Here is a 16,054-nt window from a genome sequence, read left to right as displayed (position 1 = left end):
CTCCTCTTCTGGACCTAGAGTCCACTCAGTGGAAAGCACCTTATTACATAAATTAGAAGTCTTGTTTTCATTTCAATTCTATTTTTATAATTTTTGTTAAGATTTCATCAGTTGAGCCAGAAATACAAACAGTGTTATTAATACAACGAGGTTTAAAAATAAATTAAGCACTGGTGACCTGCGTCACTTTCTTAGGTCACCAAATCCCTTTAGAATGCCGGTGGCATGAAGGAGACATGACCAGTGTCCCTTTATCATAGTTCAGTGGCTTCATGCCTTGAATCTGCAGTACTGAACTAAAGAGATCAGTTAAGTCCATACACTGAACTGATTTATTTAAACTTGAATTTTGGGCTGAAGTTGATGGTTTCATATAAGCTTATCTGCTGCTCCTGTGGGAGTGCCTTTCCAGTAGTGCTCGTCTCACTATGTAGAGAACTGAATCTAGGTGCTGAATTAGCAAGACACTGATGCAGCAGGGAGAGAAATGAGCTTGTCTTCAGCCAGTTCATCCTGTTGAACTCACAGACCATGCAATGAGGTCCAGGGCCGATTGAAGGGAGGAACAGCAGCACACACCTGGGCATGACTGGGGCTGTGAAGCCCCTGTCCTGAGCTGGCTGGAGCTGCTCTGAAGCCCCAGGCTCTCGCTACCCAGCAGTGCAGGCTGGGCTCCCACTCTTCAATGCTGGCCTCTGCCCCCTCCTCTGTTTTGGAGCAGGGATTGGCAGTGGAACAGCTCAAGCTGGATTGTGGAAATGATACAGTTTCAAAATAGCCCTGCAGGTTTTTTTTGAAGATACACTTACTTTTTTTATTTTAGTCACTTTAATTCCTGCATCTGATTCACCAGATTGCACAGGTACACCGACTGGTTCTGTACGTGTATGTGCCTTAACGCAAAGTGCATCACGGGGACCGGGAAGAGCTGGAAGAGCTGCTGAAATCGTGGCAGCTTGGTTTACACAGATGCTTTCACCAACTTGAAGGGTGCATTTGTGTGTGTGACTTCAATAATTTGTTTCTGGGTTTTGTGCTGCGTTGCTGTCGGTGCATTCAGTGCTGCTCATCTCAGGTGGATTATAGCTGAAACCCTCCTACTCTTTCTGAATGCCTTGGAAGCAGGTAGCCTAAACTGCTGCCTCGTTGGCCATTGTTTTCAGACTTCTAAAAGTTTATTATGAAAATAAGGGGGGGGAAAAAAAAAAAGAAAAAACTTGGTTAGAAACAAGCACAGCAGCAGATGACAGCAAGGCTGTTGCCAGCTGCGTGCTCCAGTGGTACAAGGCAAAGACGCTGCTGCTGAGGTGACTGGTCTAAACTCCATGACAAATGAAGGGTTAACAATGCATGGATTTCAAGGGGCTCTGTTTAGTTTTCTTTGGTTTTATTTTTTTTTTTTTACTTTATTTTATTTTTGTTGTTGTTTTTTGTTTAATTTCTGTGTTCTGGCCACACCCAGGAGAACCGTCTGGTTTTGATTTCTCCCTTTACGGTTACATGGTAAATTTTCTTTCTCATTCTTCAGAGATGGAAACGTTCAAATACTATATATATATATATACATTTATTATTTTTTTTCACTGGCTCATCATGTTGCTTGTTATTTATTGCAGAATCTGAGGCCAGACTAAAAGGGTGGCAGTTACTCGGTCTCTTCAGGCCATTTCAGTAAACCTTTGGGTGAAAAGGGGTTAGTCTGGTACTGCAAATTACTCACTAGTCCTAAAAATGTTTGTTGGAATTTAGTGTTCGCTGGGTTAAACTTATTTTCTGCATGAGAGAAGGTCATGGCAGTTGCTGGTGGGGAGGAATTGTTGAAAATTTCAGCCTTGTTACCATAACAGCATTATTAAACTCAAACTATGTGTATAATCTAAATTCTAGAAACTCTAAGTATTTTGTCATCCAGGATCTTCCCTTCCTCTGACTCCATGCCTATTACTATGGAGCAATCCAGTACCTGCTATAAAGCTAAGCTAGTAAATATTGGATACCTGCCACATCTTTTTTTTTTCTTGCTTTGTTTCTTTTTTTTCTTTCAAGGTCAAGACAACCTTGGTGAGGGAAAACTGAGAACTGTTTGTTGCATATGTACTTAGGTGCAAATTAATCCCTATTCTTTACAGGTCATCTGTGAGAAGGAATAAAAAAATCTATGTATGTTCTTTTTTCTCTCCCACATCAAAAATGTGTGTATATATATAATTGCTAGTTTTGAAACTTAGAAACAGCAAAAATGTCGAGTGTGGCTCACCTGTTTTTCCTGATGAAAATTTGAATGTCTAAGAGATGCATTAATATGACAAACCAAGAGGACACAAATACTAACTGCCGTAGTCAATTATGTAAAACATTAATTCAGCATTGACATTAAATGGTTCTCAACAAAGAGTTGCACAAGCTAAAGGCTGATCTGTCAATAAAATATGGTTAATTAGTTATGTTGTTCTGAATCAGATTAATTCTGGTTTAATTCACATTGTTAGTGATACTCATATAGTCTGCATGTGGATTGTATGCTACCTTGAGTTAACTTAATAAAAATACTGAAAATTACTCCTCAATTTAAAGATATTTAATGATAATGTAGTTTTTTAAAATCCCATACAGGCTTCACTAATTGCAAACAGATGTGAATTAAAATAGTCTTAGTTTGGTTCTAGCCTGCACAAATTAATGTCTAAAAAATTACTTTCCATCTGCACTCCAGCTTTCAGTTCACATCATCACCGAAAACATAAATTTCATTCGGTCTCCACAGGCTTGTCTAGAACAAACAGAAATTTTAATGTAAAAAGAGAAGAGGGAAATAGAGATTCCTGTTGCAGTCCTTACCTCCCCTCCTCCCCCAACCTTTAAAAGATGCTTTTTTCCCATTATACAGAACCAGAGGGAAAGGTGTTGTTCTATTTCTCAAGCTTACCTTTCTCTGTAGGGGCTCTTTGAAGCAGACACAATACCCTATTCCTTCCTAATCAGCTTTGCTATTACACCCCCTGCACCCCCCCCTTCGTTCTCTGCAACATATTTGAGAGTTACATGCAGTTGGGCTGTTTTATTAGCCCCTATGTCTTGTAGCTCTGATCTTAATTCATTTAAACAGGGAACTTCTATGCTGTTCTGAAAAAAGCATCAGTTTGTTATTTATATAGCTCTTTATTTATAGCTGGAGAAATGAAATTATCTGAAGCTTTAGATTATTGGGTTGGAGCCCGAAGGAGCGCTTTCGTTGATCTCAGCATTGCAGCGCTTGGCAAAGACCCTTTATTATTGCTTTTTATGGGGGAGAAAGAAAAAAGTAAACGCCTCCCCCACAAAAAAAAACCCAAAAAACCAAAAAACAAACCAACCACCACCATGCATTTTACAAATTTGCAAGAGTTTTGTGCTGGAAACCTAGCTGTAGATGATAAAGGCCAGCTTGTCAAATGGCTTGGGCTGTTTTAAGATTAGTATTGTAAAGACCTTTAAAAAGCGCTTGAAGAATAATGGCTTGCTTGTGTCTCATTGCTGACAATGCTTAGAAGTCAAGATGCTATCTGTTTTTTGGGCTGTCCAGTCTAAATACATATTGACCCCAAGGTGCATGAAGGAGGTTGCCTGGCTAGCATGCCCCCTTCCCTGACAGGCATAGCTGTAGATCACTCTCATCATTTCACTCTTCAATTAATATCGGGAGGGAGCTTCTATTGCATCAAATGTAAGCTTTGTTGTTCTGCTCCTGAGGGTACTGGAGCCAGTGGAGATTACTCTCTGTACATTAAAGCAGTATTTGCTTTATACCAAGCCACAGGAGCCAGTTATTGCTGTTGTTGAGATACCGTAAAAGCAGAATTCAACAACGCTTTTTGTTTGGGTCCACTCTCTCTAATGGCATGAAGAGTATCTCATCACAGTTGTCTATATTAAGATGCCATTTGTTCCTAGTTAAAATCCTAATTCACTTTGTCACGTTGGCTCTCTCTTAATGTCGGTGCACTTGTCTCTGTGGAAGGAAACATGGTCTCTTACCCTGCCCTGTTACACCACTGCATGAGCTGGCAGCAGCATGAGCGTGTGTAGGACAGGCATGTGTTGCTTGTGCCTTCATGGATGTGGTAAATCTGAATTTGTCTAACTAAAGTGACATTTTGGCAGCCCTTGAGCCTTTGTGGTTGCTCCAAGCAGGGCATGTCAGTTTTTTGGAAATTCCATGGTCTAACTAGGCAAAGATCCATTGCTCTCCACAGCACAGAGGTTGCCATCTCAGAACAAAGCCAAGTAACATGGGTAGCAGGACGGAAGGGGGTGGTAGCAGTGGGTCAGCAGTGTCAGACAAAACCTGCCATGACAAATGAATCAGTATTTAGGTGTTAAGATTTACAGTCAAGTCCATCAGAGTACTTAGAGATAAGAATACTTTGCAACTACAGTATGTGATACTCTTAAATCTTCACATTAAATATGCTTATTTTATGGTGCCACCTAGAAGCCCTGCTTGCTTTCAGGGCCCCGTGTATCACTGGGGAAGTTTCAGGCTTAGGAGTAGACATGAGCTGTGCCCTGAAGAGCTTACAAGGGATGCTTTACAAAGAGCCCTTCCTCTCAACAGTGTTCTAAGGTAGGTAATTATTATTGTCTCCATTCCACAGGTGGGAAAAGCAAGGTTCAGTGTTTGATTTGCCCAAAGCTTCGCAGAATTCCTGGTGCCAGGCATGAACTCAGATCGCTGCTCGCTCTCGTAGCAATTTCTCAAGAGAACAAAGTGCTGCTCAGTGTTGATGTCGTGTCCTGTGTCTGGGGTCGGCAGGGGCCCTACAAAATTTGTGTGTTCATTAGCAGAGGGGAGAGAAGCCCCACTTGGGCATGCCCAGCTTGCCTATGTCAGAGCAGGGTTTAGTGTTTTTAAACAAAAAACCAAACCAAAACAAAATGAAAAATTGTCTCGAGTAACTTTGTACTTCTTTTTTGGTCTGGCCTCAATTGCTTTTATGTTTTCTTTTTTTTAAATTACTCTTATTATTCTTATTATGATTACAGTTCCTTTTTTATTGATTTTAATTTCTTTTATTTATGAAACATGCATGAACCAACAATGTGACTCTAGGAGGTTATTGCCGAGTTGTGCTGATGTCGATTTCATACTGTGATATTTTTTCTCTATTTACCTAGAGATCAGTATTTCAATATATAACGATGTGCATGTTTTCCCCCCTTCTCCCGCTGCATGCAGGGATTCGGGTTCGTAACTTTCGAGAATAGTGCTGATGCAGACAGGGCCAGGGAGAAATTACACGGCACCGTGGTAGAGGGCCGTAAAATCGAGGTGCATGTCTTCAGTAATTCAATTTCTTCTTTATATTTATTCTTTTGATTTCTTTTTGTGTCTTGCCTCACTTATTTCACATTTGGATCCCAGTCTCGTGTGTGCGTGTGTGTTTGTGTCTGTGTCCTTCACCTCCCTGCACTGAAATGTATAGAAGTTTACACCCTTTACAGAATATTTTTATTGTTGTTTGGGGTATTATTTTTTCCTTTTCTTTCTTCTTTTATTAAGTTTTATTCCCACCCACTCCAAGTTTTTGCCCTTCTGCTGTCTTGATTTTTCCTTTGCTTCAGTTTGCGAGGCTCCGATTTCCTGTTACCAGGCCTGAACAAAACTAACTGAAAGAGTACTGTCCAACTTCTAACTCTGTGTCCAAAAAAGAAAGCAGGGGGCCAGCCAGTATCCTCTCTTTCCTCTGAGGCCAGTTCTCCTCCATGCAAGTGTGAGATGATGCCTGTGGGAGGGGTGGGGACACATGGGGCAGCAGCCCTGAGTGGGCTGTGCTGTACGACATTGCTGGTTTCTTGACCTGCTCACGGTCAAGAATGGGTTTGGTGAAAGCTAACCGTAAAAGTTTGCTAGCTCTCGCCGCCGGGGAGGGAAGGGCTAATGTTGGCTGGCCAACATGACCGTATGTTGGGCATGCCTGGTATCGACCAGTTTGGTGTTCCACTGCGTTGAAGGCTAACTGGCATCATCCCTCTCTCCTTCTTTCTTAAAAAAAACAAAAAACAAACACAAACCAAAAAGTACAAATATTGAAACAAAAAAGCCGCCGTTTTTGAGTAAGATGTCTGCATATTTTGCTTTTTTTTTTTCCTGTTTTTTTTTTTTTTTTTTTTTTTTTTTTTATTTCCCTTTCCGATGGTTTAGCGTTTAGGGCCCTTCACTTGACTCACTCTTTCCATGGTAACTATACACAATGCTGGCGATGGTACGAGTTGGCGGTAAGTGAAACAAAAGTGCTAGAGAAGAAGCTTTTTTTTTTTTTTTTTTTTTTAATTTTTCTTAAAATTACAAAAAAAAAATTAAGAAAGAAAAAATCCATCTGCCATCTCACATTAACACTACGAAATGTGATTTGACTTGTTGTCCCCACCCACCTCCTTCCCCTTCTCCCCCTTTTATTTTCAATGCTGTTGAGTAATGCCGCCTGGACTTTGGATGTACATATTGTTTTGTAGCAGTCTGAGCTGTTTGATTACTGACTTCATGGTGATTTCCCCTTGCACATCTTACTCAGAGTTACTGAACTCCAGTTTGGCTGGTTTTTATTAATGCACCCATTTCCTCTTCTCTCTCTCCTGCCCCTTCTTTCTGCTGCTCTTTCTATCTGAGACCTGTTTGTAGCTGTTACTGTTTGTTTTCTCTCTTTTTCTTTCTGCCCCCTCCCCAGTTTATTTCTTTACTAAGTTAAATGCAGCTGTTGGTCTCTTTGCTGACTGGTGGTTTCTGATCGGTTCTGGCAATTTTTCCTTTAAGTGCTTGTGTTGCACTTTGCTGTAGCAGCTGATTTCAGGCACTTGCTCCATCTAATGATTGTCTGTGAGACCCTAGCCCCTCACTCCTCCCCTCCCCACCCTCTGAATCAATTGTGGTGTGTTTTTTTTCTTTCTTTTTTTTTATCTGTGTGTGTTTAACTGCATGCTCACAGTCTCATCATTGTTGTTTCCCATTCTTTCTTTTTAAATGTGTAATATTTCTATTGTTTTGGGTCTGAAACAAGAGTAAAATGTAGCTCTGGACTCGCCACCCTGTGTACGCTCACCATCCATACATCTCAAGGGCCCAAGGCAGCTTCTATTTTTGTGTCCATTTTTTTTTTTCTTTTCACCCTGGCCTCCATTCCCATTTGGCATGGGTTTTGATAAATTATTGATGATACATAAAAGCTTCACCCTCCTTGCAAGAGTTTTGAGGCTGACACGGGGCTGCAGTAACTTGGCTTCCAAACTAGTCCATCTTTTCTTTATCAGCACCATCTCTGCGGTAACACCCCACTTGCTTGAGCAGTCAAACCGCTTGGAACTATGCAGAGCTCTGTAAAGAGGGTGGAGGGCACAGTAAACCCCCAAATGATCCAGGTCTGCTGCTATGTATTCTTTTTGTTCCATGAGATTTGTGACAAGGAAAAAATGATCTGGAAAAAGATTTGAAAATGGTGGGTGTAAATCAGTGAATGTAGACCATCTAAATAGTTGGTGACGTTCCAGAGATTTCCTCAAGCCTTGGGAGTTCAAATCTAATGCTGAGGGTCTCCAGGCTACCTTTTTTGACACAAAAGTGTCCTGGCGGTGACCTGCTGGGCCCCAGTTCCAGTGGTGAGCTTGAGAAACAAGTCAGCTTTTGCATCTCCTGGTTCAATTCCCCTGCCCTGGGCTGCAGAAATTTCCTGCCTCTTGAACAGAACCTGGACAAAGCATCTAGGGTTTGCCCTTTTGGTCAGAGCTGTAAATAATCCTCTGCCTAGGGATGGCAGGGTGGTGGAGAATCTGCACTTTACTCTTGTTGGCCTTTTGTTTAATGCATAATTTTAAAATGCCACGTTTAGCTGTAACTTTTATAATTAAATGGCAACTGTTAAAAGTAATTTAAAGATTACATTCATGTAAAATTAGCTGTTTAATTTTTTTTTGCTCAGAGAAGTATAGTGTGTATGTGTGTGTGTGTGTGTGGTATCTGAGAGCTTTTCACCATTTTCCCTAACGTCCTGTGCTTCCTTCCCTCTCCTCCCCCTCCCCTTTCTTACTTTTAGGTTAACAATGCCACAGCGAGAGTGATGACCAATAAGAAGATGGTCACACCTTATGCAAATGGTAAGAGAGACAGTTTGTACTAATGACGAGCTGAAACGTTTGAAGAAAGATAAAAGGGAAAAGTCATGACCTCTCCTCAGGACCAAAAGAAACCAACAAAACCCCACAAACTCTTAATTTATACCATTATCCAATATAACCCTAAAGTGTTTGTGGGGAATTACCATTTTCCAGATGGAGAAGTGGGAACAGAGAGAGGTAGGGACATGCCCAATGTGGCCAATGTGGGTAAAGATGCCAAGGACCAGCGGGTTGCCTGCGCTACTACTGCAAGCTGATGCTGTATGGTGGGATGTGCAGTACTCCTGTGTCTCACTGCCATCGCGTGGATACCTAAATATGAATGCAGAAGCATAACTTAAGATGCGCGATTAGCTTAATAACTTAAGGTATCTCAGTTTAGGTTTTCTCTGTAAAAGTACAGCTGTCCCCAAGCAACCACCAGAACAGAGCCTTTGCGCTGCTCGTTTGCTTGCATTTTGTTTCAGACTGCACCCATGTTCAGTCATTTCCCAGTGAACCTAAACAGAGAAAGACCAAGTTGTTTGGGTAGTGAAGAATCCTGTTTCATTGGGATATCTTGACAGTTCTCTTTGCAGTCATTTTACTTCATAGGCATATATAGCATAGAAAGTCATTCTCCCAGCAGAACTGAATGCTGCTTTGATAAAGACTCTGAATCTGAGTGATTGTCCTGAAACAGGCAGCAAAGTTCTTCTTGGTCTGAAAATATTCCCAAACAGTTTCATCAAGGCAGGAAGCTGCATACAGGTAGTTGCTAGTGTTAGAATCTGTTTTGATTACAAAGTAAGACTCCAAACTCAGAAGATAAAATTTCTTTATGTTGCTCTGCTGCCAACTTACTGAGGGGCCCCCTGCAAATAAATATTACTTTGGGTACAGAGCTGGGGAAACAGGGCCAAGCAAAAGGCCTGGGATTCTGGGTCACAGTACCCAGAAGGAACTAGGAGATTGTGTAACAAAAGGCAGTGCATCCATGGTATATTGTCCTGAAAACAAGGACACAAAATGTCATGCATGGGACTGTTCAGTAACGAAACTTGGCTTACCTGTTTAAGTGATAACGTACAAGAGTATTTTGCCTTTGCAGCCAGCAGTTTAAAGCCAGCCTTAAAGCTATGCAAAGGAATTTAGTATTAGACCAGGCTTAAGGTGTACTGGCAAGTGTCGTTGTACAACTGTTGTTAAATTTGAGAGTTCATAGTCCTCTTGTTGCCAACACTGGAGTATTTTGCCATCAAGGTGAGCAGTGCAGCAGCAGTGTGCCTGTACTTGTAGAGGGAGCCTGTGCTGCATCTGTCAGTGATGCTCTGCCAAGAGGTGAAGGGGTGGTGTTGACCATCTGCAGTTCACAGAGTTGTTCGTATGGCTTCTAGAGTGCTTAGAGGTGTTAAAAGTTCAGCAAGTGCACCAGGGCTCCACGGCAGGGGAAGCATATGGATTTATTTAAATAAAAATGCCTCTGTGATTGCTAGCTGAACAGCTGAGACCTTTCCTGAAAGGAATGCTTTGTGGAAGCCAACCCAGATCACATTGTTAGCTTTATACTTCTTTTCTCCCCCGTTAGAGAGATGGAGGGGGAAGAGACAGGTTTCTAGATGTGACTGGAAATATGTACTAACTCATACCCATACTTCTTTAAGCCCTATTCTCTTGTAGGTTTTATCTTGATGATTTGCAGTTCTTGCCAATTATTCATATTATATTGAAATCATTTCTCTGTGAAGGCTTTCACCTGAAAAGCAGCATAAAGAAGGCAAGAAATACTAAAATAACAGTGAGGAGAAAATGTGAGATGAATAGAATGATTTGGTTTTATGAGCTATAGTTGTGTAATGCAGTTAATGAAGAAGTTCAGACACTGTTGCTTTTTAGCAGATCTCTAGCAGACAAGACAGAAGGATTCAAAGCTATAAATTGACTTGCCTGAAATGACAGTCTGGGCCGGTGGCTTTATAGAGGGCTTGGATCTGCAGTGTTCCCAGTGAAAATAGGGAGGAGCTGGCAGCAAGGCTCCTGCAGGGAATGCCAGGTCGCATGGTGCTCATGGCGAATATGCATATAAGGTAGTTGGCATTCCCACAGCAGTGCCTCTGCCCACTGCGGATCAGCTGATGTTTTGCTGTTCCCTCCAATACAGCGACCTGGACCTAGAGCTTGACATTAGGAAAAGGCAGTTGGCCTCCATCTACACCAAGGGGGATTGAGGCGAAGCAGAAATTGGAAAGAGCTGTGCATGTGAAGCTGGGGCGCATGCAAGAGACCATTCCCCCTACCCACGCTGCCCGTTCCTTCTCTTGGTGTAGATTTTGGCATTCACTGCAGTCTTTGTTGTTTCAGGTTGGAAGTTGAGTCCTGTGGTTGGAGCGGTGTACGGCCCTGAGTTATATGCAGGTAGAGCTTAAGTAGACACTTCCACTTCTGCCATTTAACTGCAGTGGTGTTTGTTTATGTTCTTAATCTGCTGTTTCTTTATAACCTTTTTACGGTTTTGTTTTTGTTTTTTATTCTTTCGAAAATTAAATTAGCGTCCAGCTTTCAAGCAGATGTCTCGCTGGGCAATGACGCCGCAGTGCCCCTGTCAGGAAGGGGGGGTATTAACACTTACATTCCTTTAATCAGTAAGTAGCCCCCAATGGCCCCTGTATTGTTACTGTGCTTGAGTTAACGATGACCTATTACCCTTCTTCTCTCCAGTCTGTATAATATATACTTGAAAGGATGGGTCTTGCTGGGAATGAGTTTACCTTGAGCTACAGTATAGTGTGCAGTTGCTGTAACTTGTTCATCTGCAGTGTCTTGCTGTACTGCCAAATGGGTCCTTCTGAACGACAAGGAGGCTGCAGAACAAGGGGAGGGTGTGTGTGAGGAATAGGCCATTCCCTTGCTCCCCTCCCTCTTTTGAAATCGAAGAAACCAAATGGACAAATCCCTAAAGTACATATTATACAAGCTGCTAAACCACGGGTCTGCAGGGCCCCTAGTGGCATGCACCTGGATGCACGCTGGGTTGGGTTTGTGCCCTGGGACTCGTTCCCTCTCAGCATCTGTTCTCTCAGTATCTGTTTATGACATGTTTGCAGATGCCTCTGAGGTTTTACAAAGTTTCATCATGAGCCAGTTTACATCAGTTTAAAGCATAATAATACAGGCATCGCTACATGTGGTGCCAGTTACTGGTCACACTTGTTAAATGAAGGTGGGCTCTCAGTAAACTGGCACTTTATGGGAAATTGCTGCTGCTGTTATATGGGCTATCTTGTCTTTCAGGCTTTAAAATGAACATACAGAGGATTGGGTGGCAAAGAGTGGGAGGGGAAAGGAGGGAAGAGACTGATGTAAGTTGGTTGACTTTAAGGGCCTCTTGACAAATTATTTTAAAGAGCCTCTGCAGTTTTGGAAGAACTGCGTGCTGTATTGATAGTAACTCCCCGCGCTTCTCAGACTCTAACCAGACTGCATGGCGGTGTCGAAAGGTGGGGGGATTTGAGCCCTGTTTGGGGTGGGTAAGGCATGCCAAAACATTAACCTCTTGCATGCCAAACCTCTCTGCAACCCTTCTCCCCCCAAAGGCCATGGTGTAGAAGGAAGTATGTATGGGATGCTTGCTGGGTTATAAGCATGTCCCTCTGCAGGATTGACGCCAAATGTCCCACCGCTGTGGAGCTATTGTGTCACTTTGTTTGAAGCAGGTGGTTGTTCTCTGGCTTGGAGCTTGTATCCTTTTCACCTTCCACCTTGTCTGTCTTCACAGTTCCAGGCTTCCCCTATCCAACTGCAGCCACCACAGCCGCCGCATTTCGGGGCGCCCATCTGAGGGGCCGAGGAAGGACAGTGTATGGGGCAGTGCGGGCAGTACCTCCCACAGCCATCCCTGCCTACCCAGGGTAAGCACTGGTCACAAGAGCAGAGTGCTCTGCACAACCGTGTCAAATAGCTAATCGGTTAACAACAAAACCCTAAAATTGTCTGGATGGTGAGAGTCAAGATCATGCTAGTGCCAGAGCATTCTGCACACAATGGCATCCAGTGGGGGAAAATCTAAATTTTTCAGTGTTAAGTTCTCAACTGAAACAATTTTCAGTACTTGAAACAGCTTAAAGTGCTGATGGGTTCCTTCTCATAATTTCTCAATTTGTCTGTATATGGTATTGGTCATCCATTGAGCCAATATGTTATAGTGCTGCTGAGAAGGACACAAAGAGAAGATCTAAAATTCCTGAAAAGGTTCTCCTCTTTGCACTCCATTTGTGTTTTCATATTCAGGAATGACGAATATTATCCATTACCTTCATGCCTCACCATCTGGCAGTAGGACACAGAAGAGCCAGTTACCCACAATGGATTTGCTTTCTTTGTTGGAGACGGTTTAAAAAGGTTTAAAACAAAGATTAATCAAGTCCATTAATTTAAAGCTGGGAGTGTTTGGGATGTAGAGAGAATGATAATGCAATGAAGCAATGGCAAATGTGTGGCCTTAGCATTCTTTGCCCTCAGATTTTCACTTAATGCAGTGCAATAGATGTTGTTACAAAGGAGTATTCCACTGTTTAAAAGTAGAGGGAACTAGGTCTGTATGTGAGTTTTGTTTTGGGTTTTTGTTGGTTTGTTTAAATATGATGGAACTACAGATAAATCAGCAAATCCCTTCCAAACTGTCTTTTTTTTTTGTTTGTTTTGTTTCTGATTTTGAGGATGCTTTAATCATATTGTCTCTGGAGTTCTACTTGCCGTATTTTCCAGGCAATGTTCTCAGAAAGAACAGGAGTAGAAACGAATCCTCCAACACAGAGATGTGAACTGACCCTTCTTTTCCTTTACACTAGGCCCAAAAGGGAAGAAAAAAATCATAAATCTTTTATTAAAAAGGAAAGTGGAATCCATACACATCAGTGCAGGGAGCTGGCCTGATATGTGCTGGATAAGCTCACAATACCTTCTGTAGCAGATTAAGTGATGAGAGCTACTGTGGCCCTTTTAGAGTCCAGTCTGATATTTAAAGTAGAGCTCAAGGAAGCAAGCTGCAGTGGTCATGTATCTGTCTAGCTTTGCTCTTCGGCAAATCTGGCAGTGTTTGTATTTAATTCATCAGAAGACTTAAAATGAAACCTCTTGTCTGAACATTGGTCTTCTGAACAGAGTGTTTCTTCCAGGTTTTCAGATCCACCTTTTTGCCACCACTCCTAGTTTACATTCTCTATCCTCTAACCATAGCCTCTGACCTACAACTTGTTTGTCTGTTATTCTAAAAATGGCCCAGTCCAATTTTACTGGGGAGTGCTCCACAGTGAAACAAAGCAGCAGAGCTGAGCTAAGTGCTGCCGTCTAGCAGAATATGAAATATTTGCACCAGCGAGGGGGAATGTGCTCTTCATCCCTGGGAGTAACAGCTGGAGCATTCCTAGGCAGAGGCTGTCACCAGTGGGGCACTGGGAGGGCCTGTCTTTGATGTAAATCCAGCCTGAGTCCCATGTAAAAGGTTTATTTTCATTTGGAATATGGGCCAGGCTCCAATCATTAGCCCTTCCAAATACTGTCTCATGTCTGTGTTTACTGATATTACACTGAATTGTTCTGATCCTGCTGACTGATCCCGTGTCTTCATGGGCAGCATACTACCTAGTAAACATTTACAGGGCACCAGTAAGCAAGGCAGGTTCACAGAGGCCCAGAACTGTCCCTAGTCCCAAGCACTGGGATGTAAATAACTACTACTGGTGTTTTTGTCATCATAGTCAGAGTCTCTACAAGATACTTTTGTAGAACGAATTTGATTCCTAGTGCAATAATACAAAATGTACTATTCAATTCCATGTTGCAGTAACCTGTAGGACAGCCACCACTCCGTGTGGGCACTGTTGACCTCCATGGGGTCAGGGACAGGCACACGTTCCTGACACCTTACCCTCCATCGGTTACTTTCTTCCTGGCCAGTGGAAAGATGGAACCATAAGATCAGTCAGCAACATGAGTGACCAAGACATAGTGAGTAATGCGGAAGAGGACAGTAAAGTAAGCTGCAGGTTAACTCAAACCTGATAGAAGGAATTGGTTTTCACAAACTTCAGCGGTGTGAAAGTTACAAAACTTAATGGTATCACTGCATTTGAGACCTTAGCAGAATTTAAAAAATACAGAATGTAGATTAATAAAAGTTCGCTGGTATTGCCATACTGGATCAGACCTGAGTGCCATCCAGGTTAGAGTAAGTTTTGACAGTGTCAAGTGCTAAACCAGAGGAAGGTGCAAGAAATCATAGGTCTTAATAGTTGTAATATTTATTTCAAGAACTCAAGATTTGCTAATGCATATGTGGAATGCCCATAGTTGTGTATGGCTATGGATGTTTATCCAGGGAAGGTTTTTGATACCTCAGAAAGCAATTGCTTAGACTGTTGGAGGTGATGTTAGATAGTAACCTAAACTTGACTTCAAATACTAATGCAACCTTCAGTTTATAACTGAGGTGCCACTTGGTAGAAATAAGGAGACATTATAGCCTCTGATATGTAGCACAAGTAAAAACTGTACTGGAATATTGCCCTGATTTGTAGCAGCCACGCTTTTAAAATGAGAATGCTGACAAATAACACTTCAGACCAAAAGCTGTAAGAATCTAGACAGTCTGAAGAAAACTCACCTACTGTAAAACTCTCAAAGTTAAGTAAGCTTGATACATTTCATTTCTCAAGCTATAGGTTAGTCATTGACTTGTTCATGGTCATTAAATACCTATATGAAGAGTAGACTTGCCATGGTAAAGAATAATTTAGTCTGAGAGTGTAAATATATGCAAGATTCACTGATTTGAAGCCAAAGTAGATGGAAGACTAGGTGCGGGAAGCAGAGAGGTTTGAGGGTTTGAAGTGTTTTTTTCATTCCTTTTACAACACAGTCAGCTGTTGGTACACCTAAATGATGTGCTGGCTACTTTACAAAACCTGCCTATTTCTTTCTCCCTTGGATGTGTTTTAGCTCAGCTAGTAGGCTTTTTACAGGTGACACTAAGATTTGATGGGCTGCCGGGCTGCTATATACTTCTGGTCAGGCTACATAACTGGAATGTGGTTCTCAGATGAAGGAACTCTCTCTGTTTTTGCTAGCATTAAGAATCATGAGTACGGATATTCTACCACATAAATAAACCTTGCTAAGTTTCAGCCCTGGGAGTTGGTGTCAGTCAAGTCCTAACTAAAGGAGAGATGGAAGATTCACATGTGTTTGGATGTTTGGATCCAGGAAGTCTTACTCTTACCTGTTACTAGTGTTCCTTGCAGTTTTCTCTGGAGAGCTGATGCTAGCATCTCTTGCTGACAGAAATAGTGGCCTGATCCAATGTGGTAATGCTTATGTTCATCCAACTGATTGTGTTTGGAATAACTGTTAAAACTGCTAACCTGTTCATAAACCAAGTCACTTCCTCTGTCGTGCGTTTGCCTTTCCTGCAGGAGCAGGTGGAGTATCACTGCTAAAACACTCCTGGTCCTAGATAGAGAACCCAGCAATGTAAGTCACTGCCCCAGGAGCCAAACTCTTTGTTATGTGGTTGTAAAAATTTAGCTTCAACAAACATGATCTTATGGCCTGCTTCTCCCTGCTGAAGTGGCTCCCCTCTTCCTCTAACAAGGGTCTCTATCTTCATACCTGCTCCCAGCGCTCTTGGAGACTACAGTAACTTTGTCCATTGGGAATGGAGTGTACTTTTCCTGGGGAAGGCAGCAAGACTAAATTATTCAAGCAGTAGCTAACACTGCAAGATTTTTTTTTTTAATTTATTTTTTTTTTTTTTTTAGTAATAGCATGCAGAATTTTGGCAAGATCTGCTGGGCTTTTTTTGTGTGTGTGTGCCTTACAATAGGTGGGTATCTGAGGGTGGCAGGGTCTTCGCAGCATTTCACATTCCATCTGA

At 42.1% G+C, this 16,054-nt stretch overlaps 1 protein-coding gene across 11 annotated transcripts in view; it reads left to right on the top strand.

The window, feature by feature from the left end:
* RBFOX2 (RNA binding fox-1 homolog 2) overlaps positions 1-16,054 on the top strand; it is a gene marked incomplete at its 5' end in the record, with an annotated part of 172,308 nt that overhangs the window by 138,804 nt on the left and 17,450 nt on the right. For all 11 annotated transcript variants that reach the window (XR_014226347.1, XR_014226348.1, XR_014226349.1 and 8 more), the window contains 5 exons: positions 5,216-5,308; positions 8,064-8,124; positions 10,486-10,539; positions 10,674-10,766; positions 11,900-12,032. Coding sequence is in view for 4 of the 11 variants with exons in the window: in XM_082280462.1 (XP_082136588.1) it covers positions 5,216-5,308; positions 8,064-8,124; positions 10,486-10,539; positions 10,674-10,766; positions 11,900-12,032 (434 nt within the window). The remainder of the gene's footprint in view (positions 1-5,215; positions 5,309-8,063; positions 8,125-10,485; positions 10,540-10,673; positions 10,767-11,899; positions 12,033-16,054) is intronic.

The sequence above is a fragment of the Coloeus monedula genome, assembly GCF_965178545.1.
Source record: "Coloeus monedula genome assembly, chromosome: 4".
Classification (NCBI taxonomy): Eukaryota; Metazoa; Chordata; class Aves; order Passeriformes; family Corvidae; genus Coloeus; species Coloeus monedula.
The sequence above is the reverse complement of the archived record's forward strand: the minus strand, read 5'-3'. Positions and strand labels throughout refer to the sequence as shown.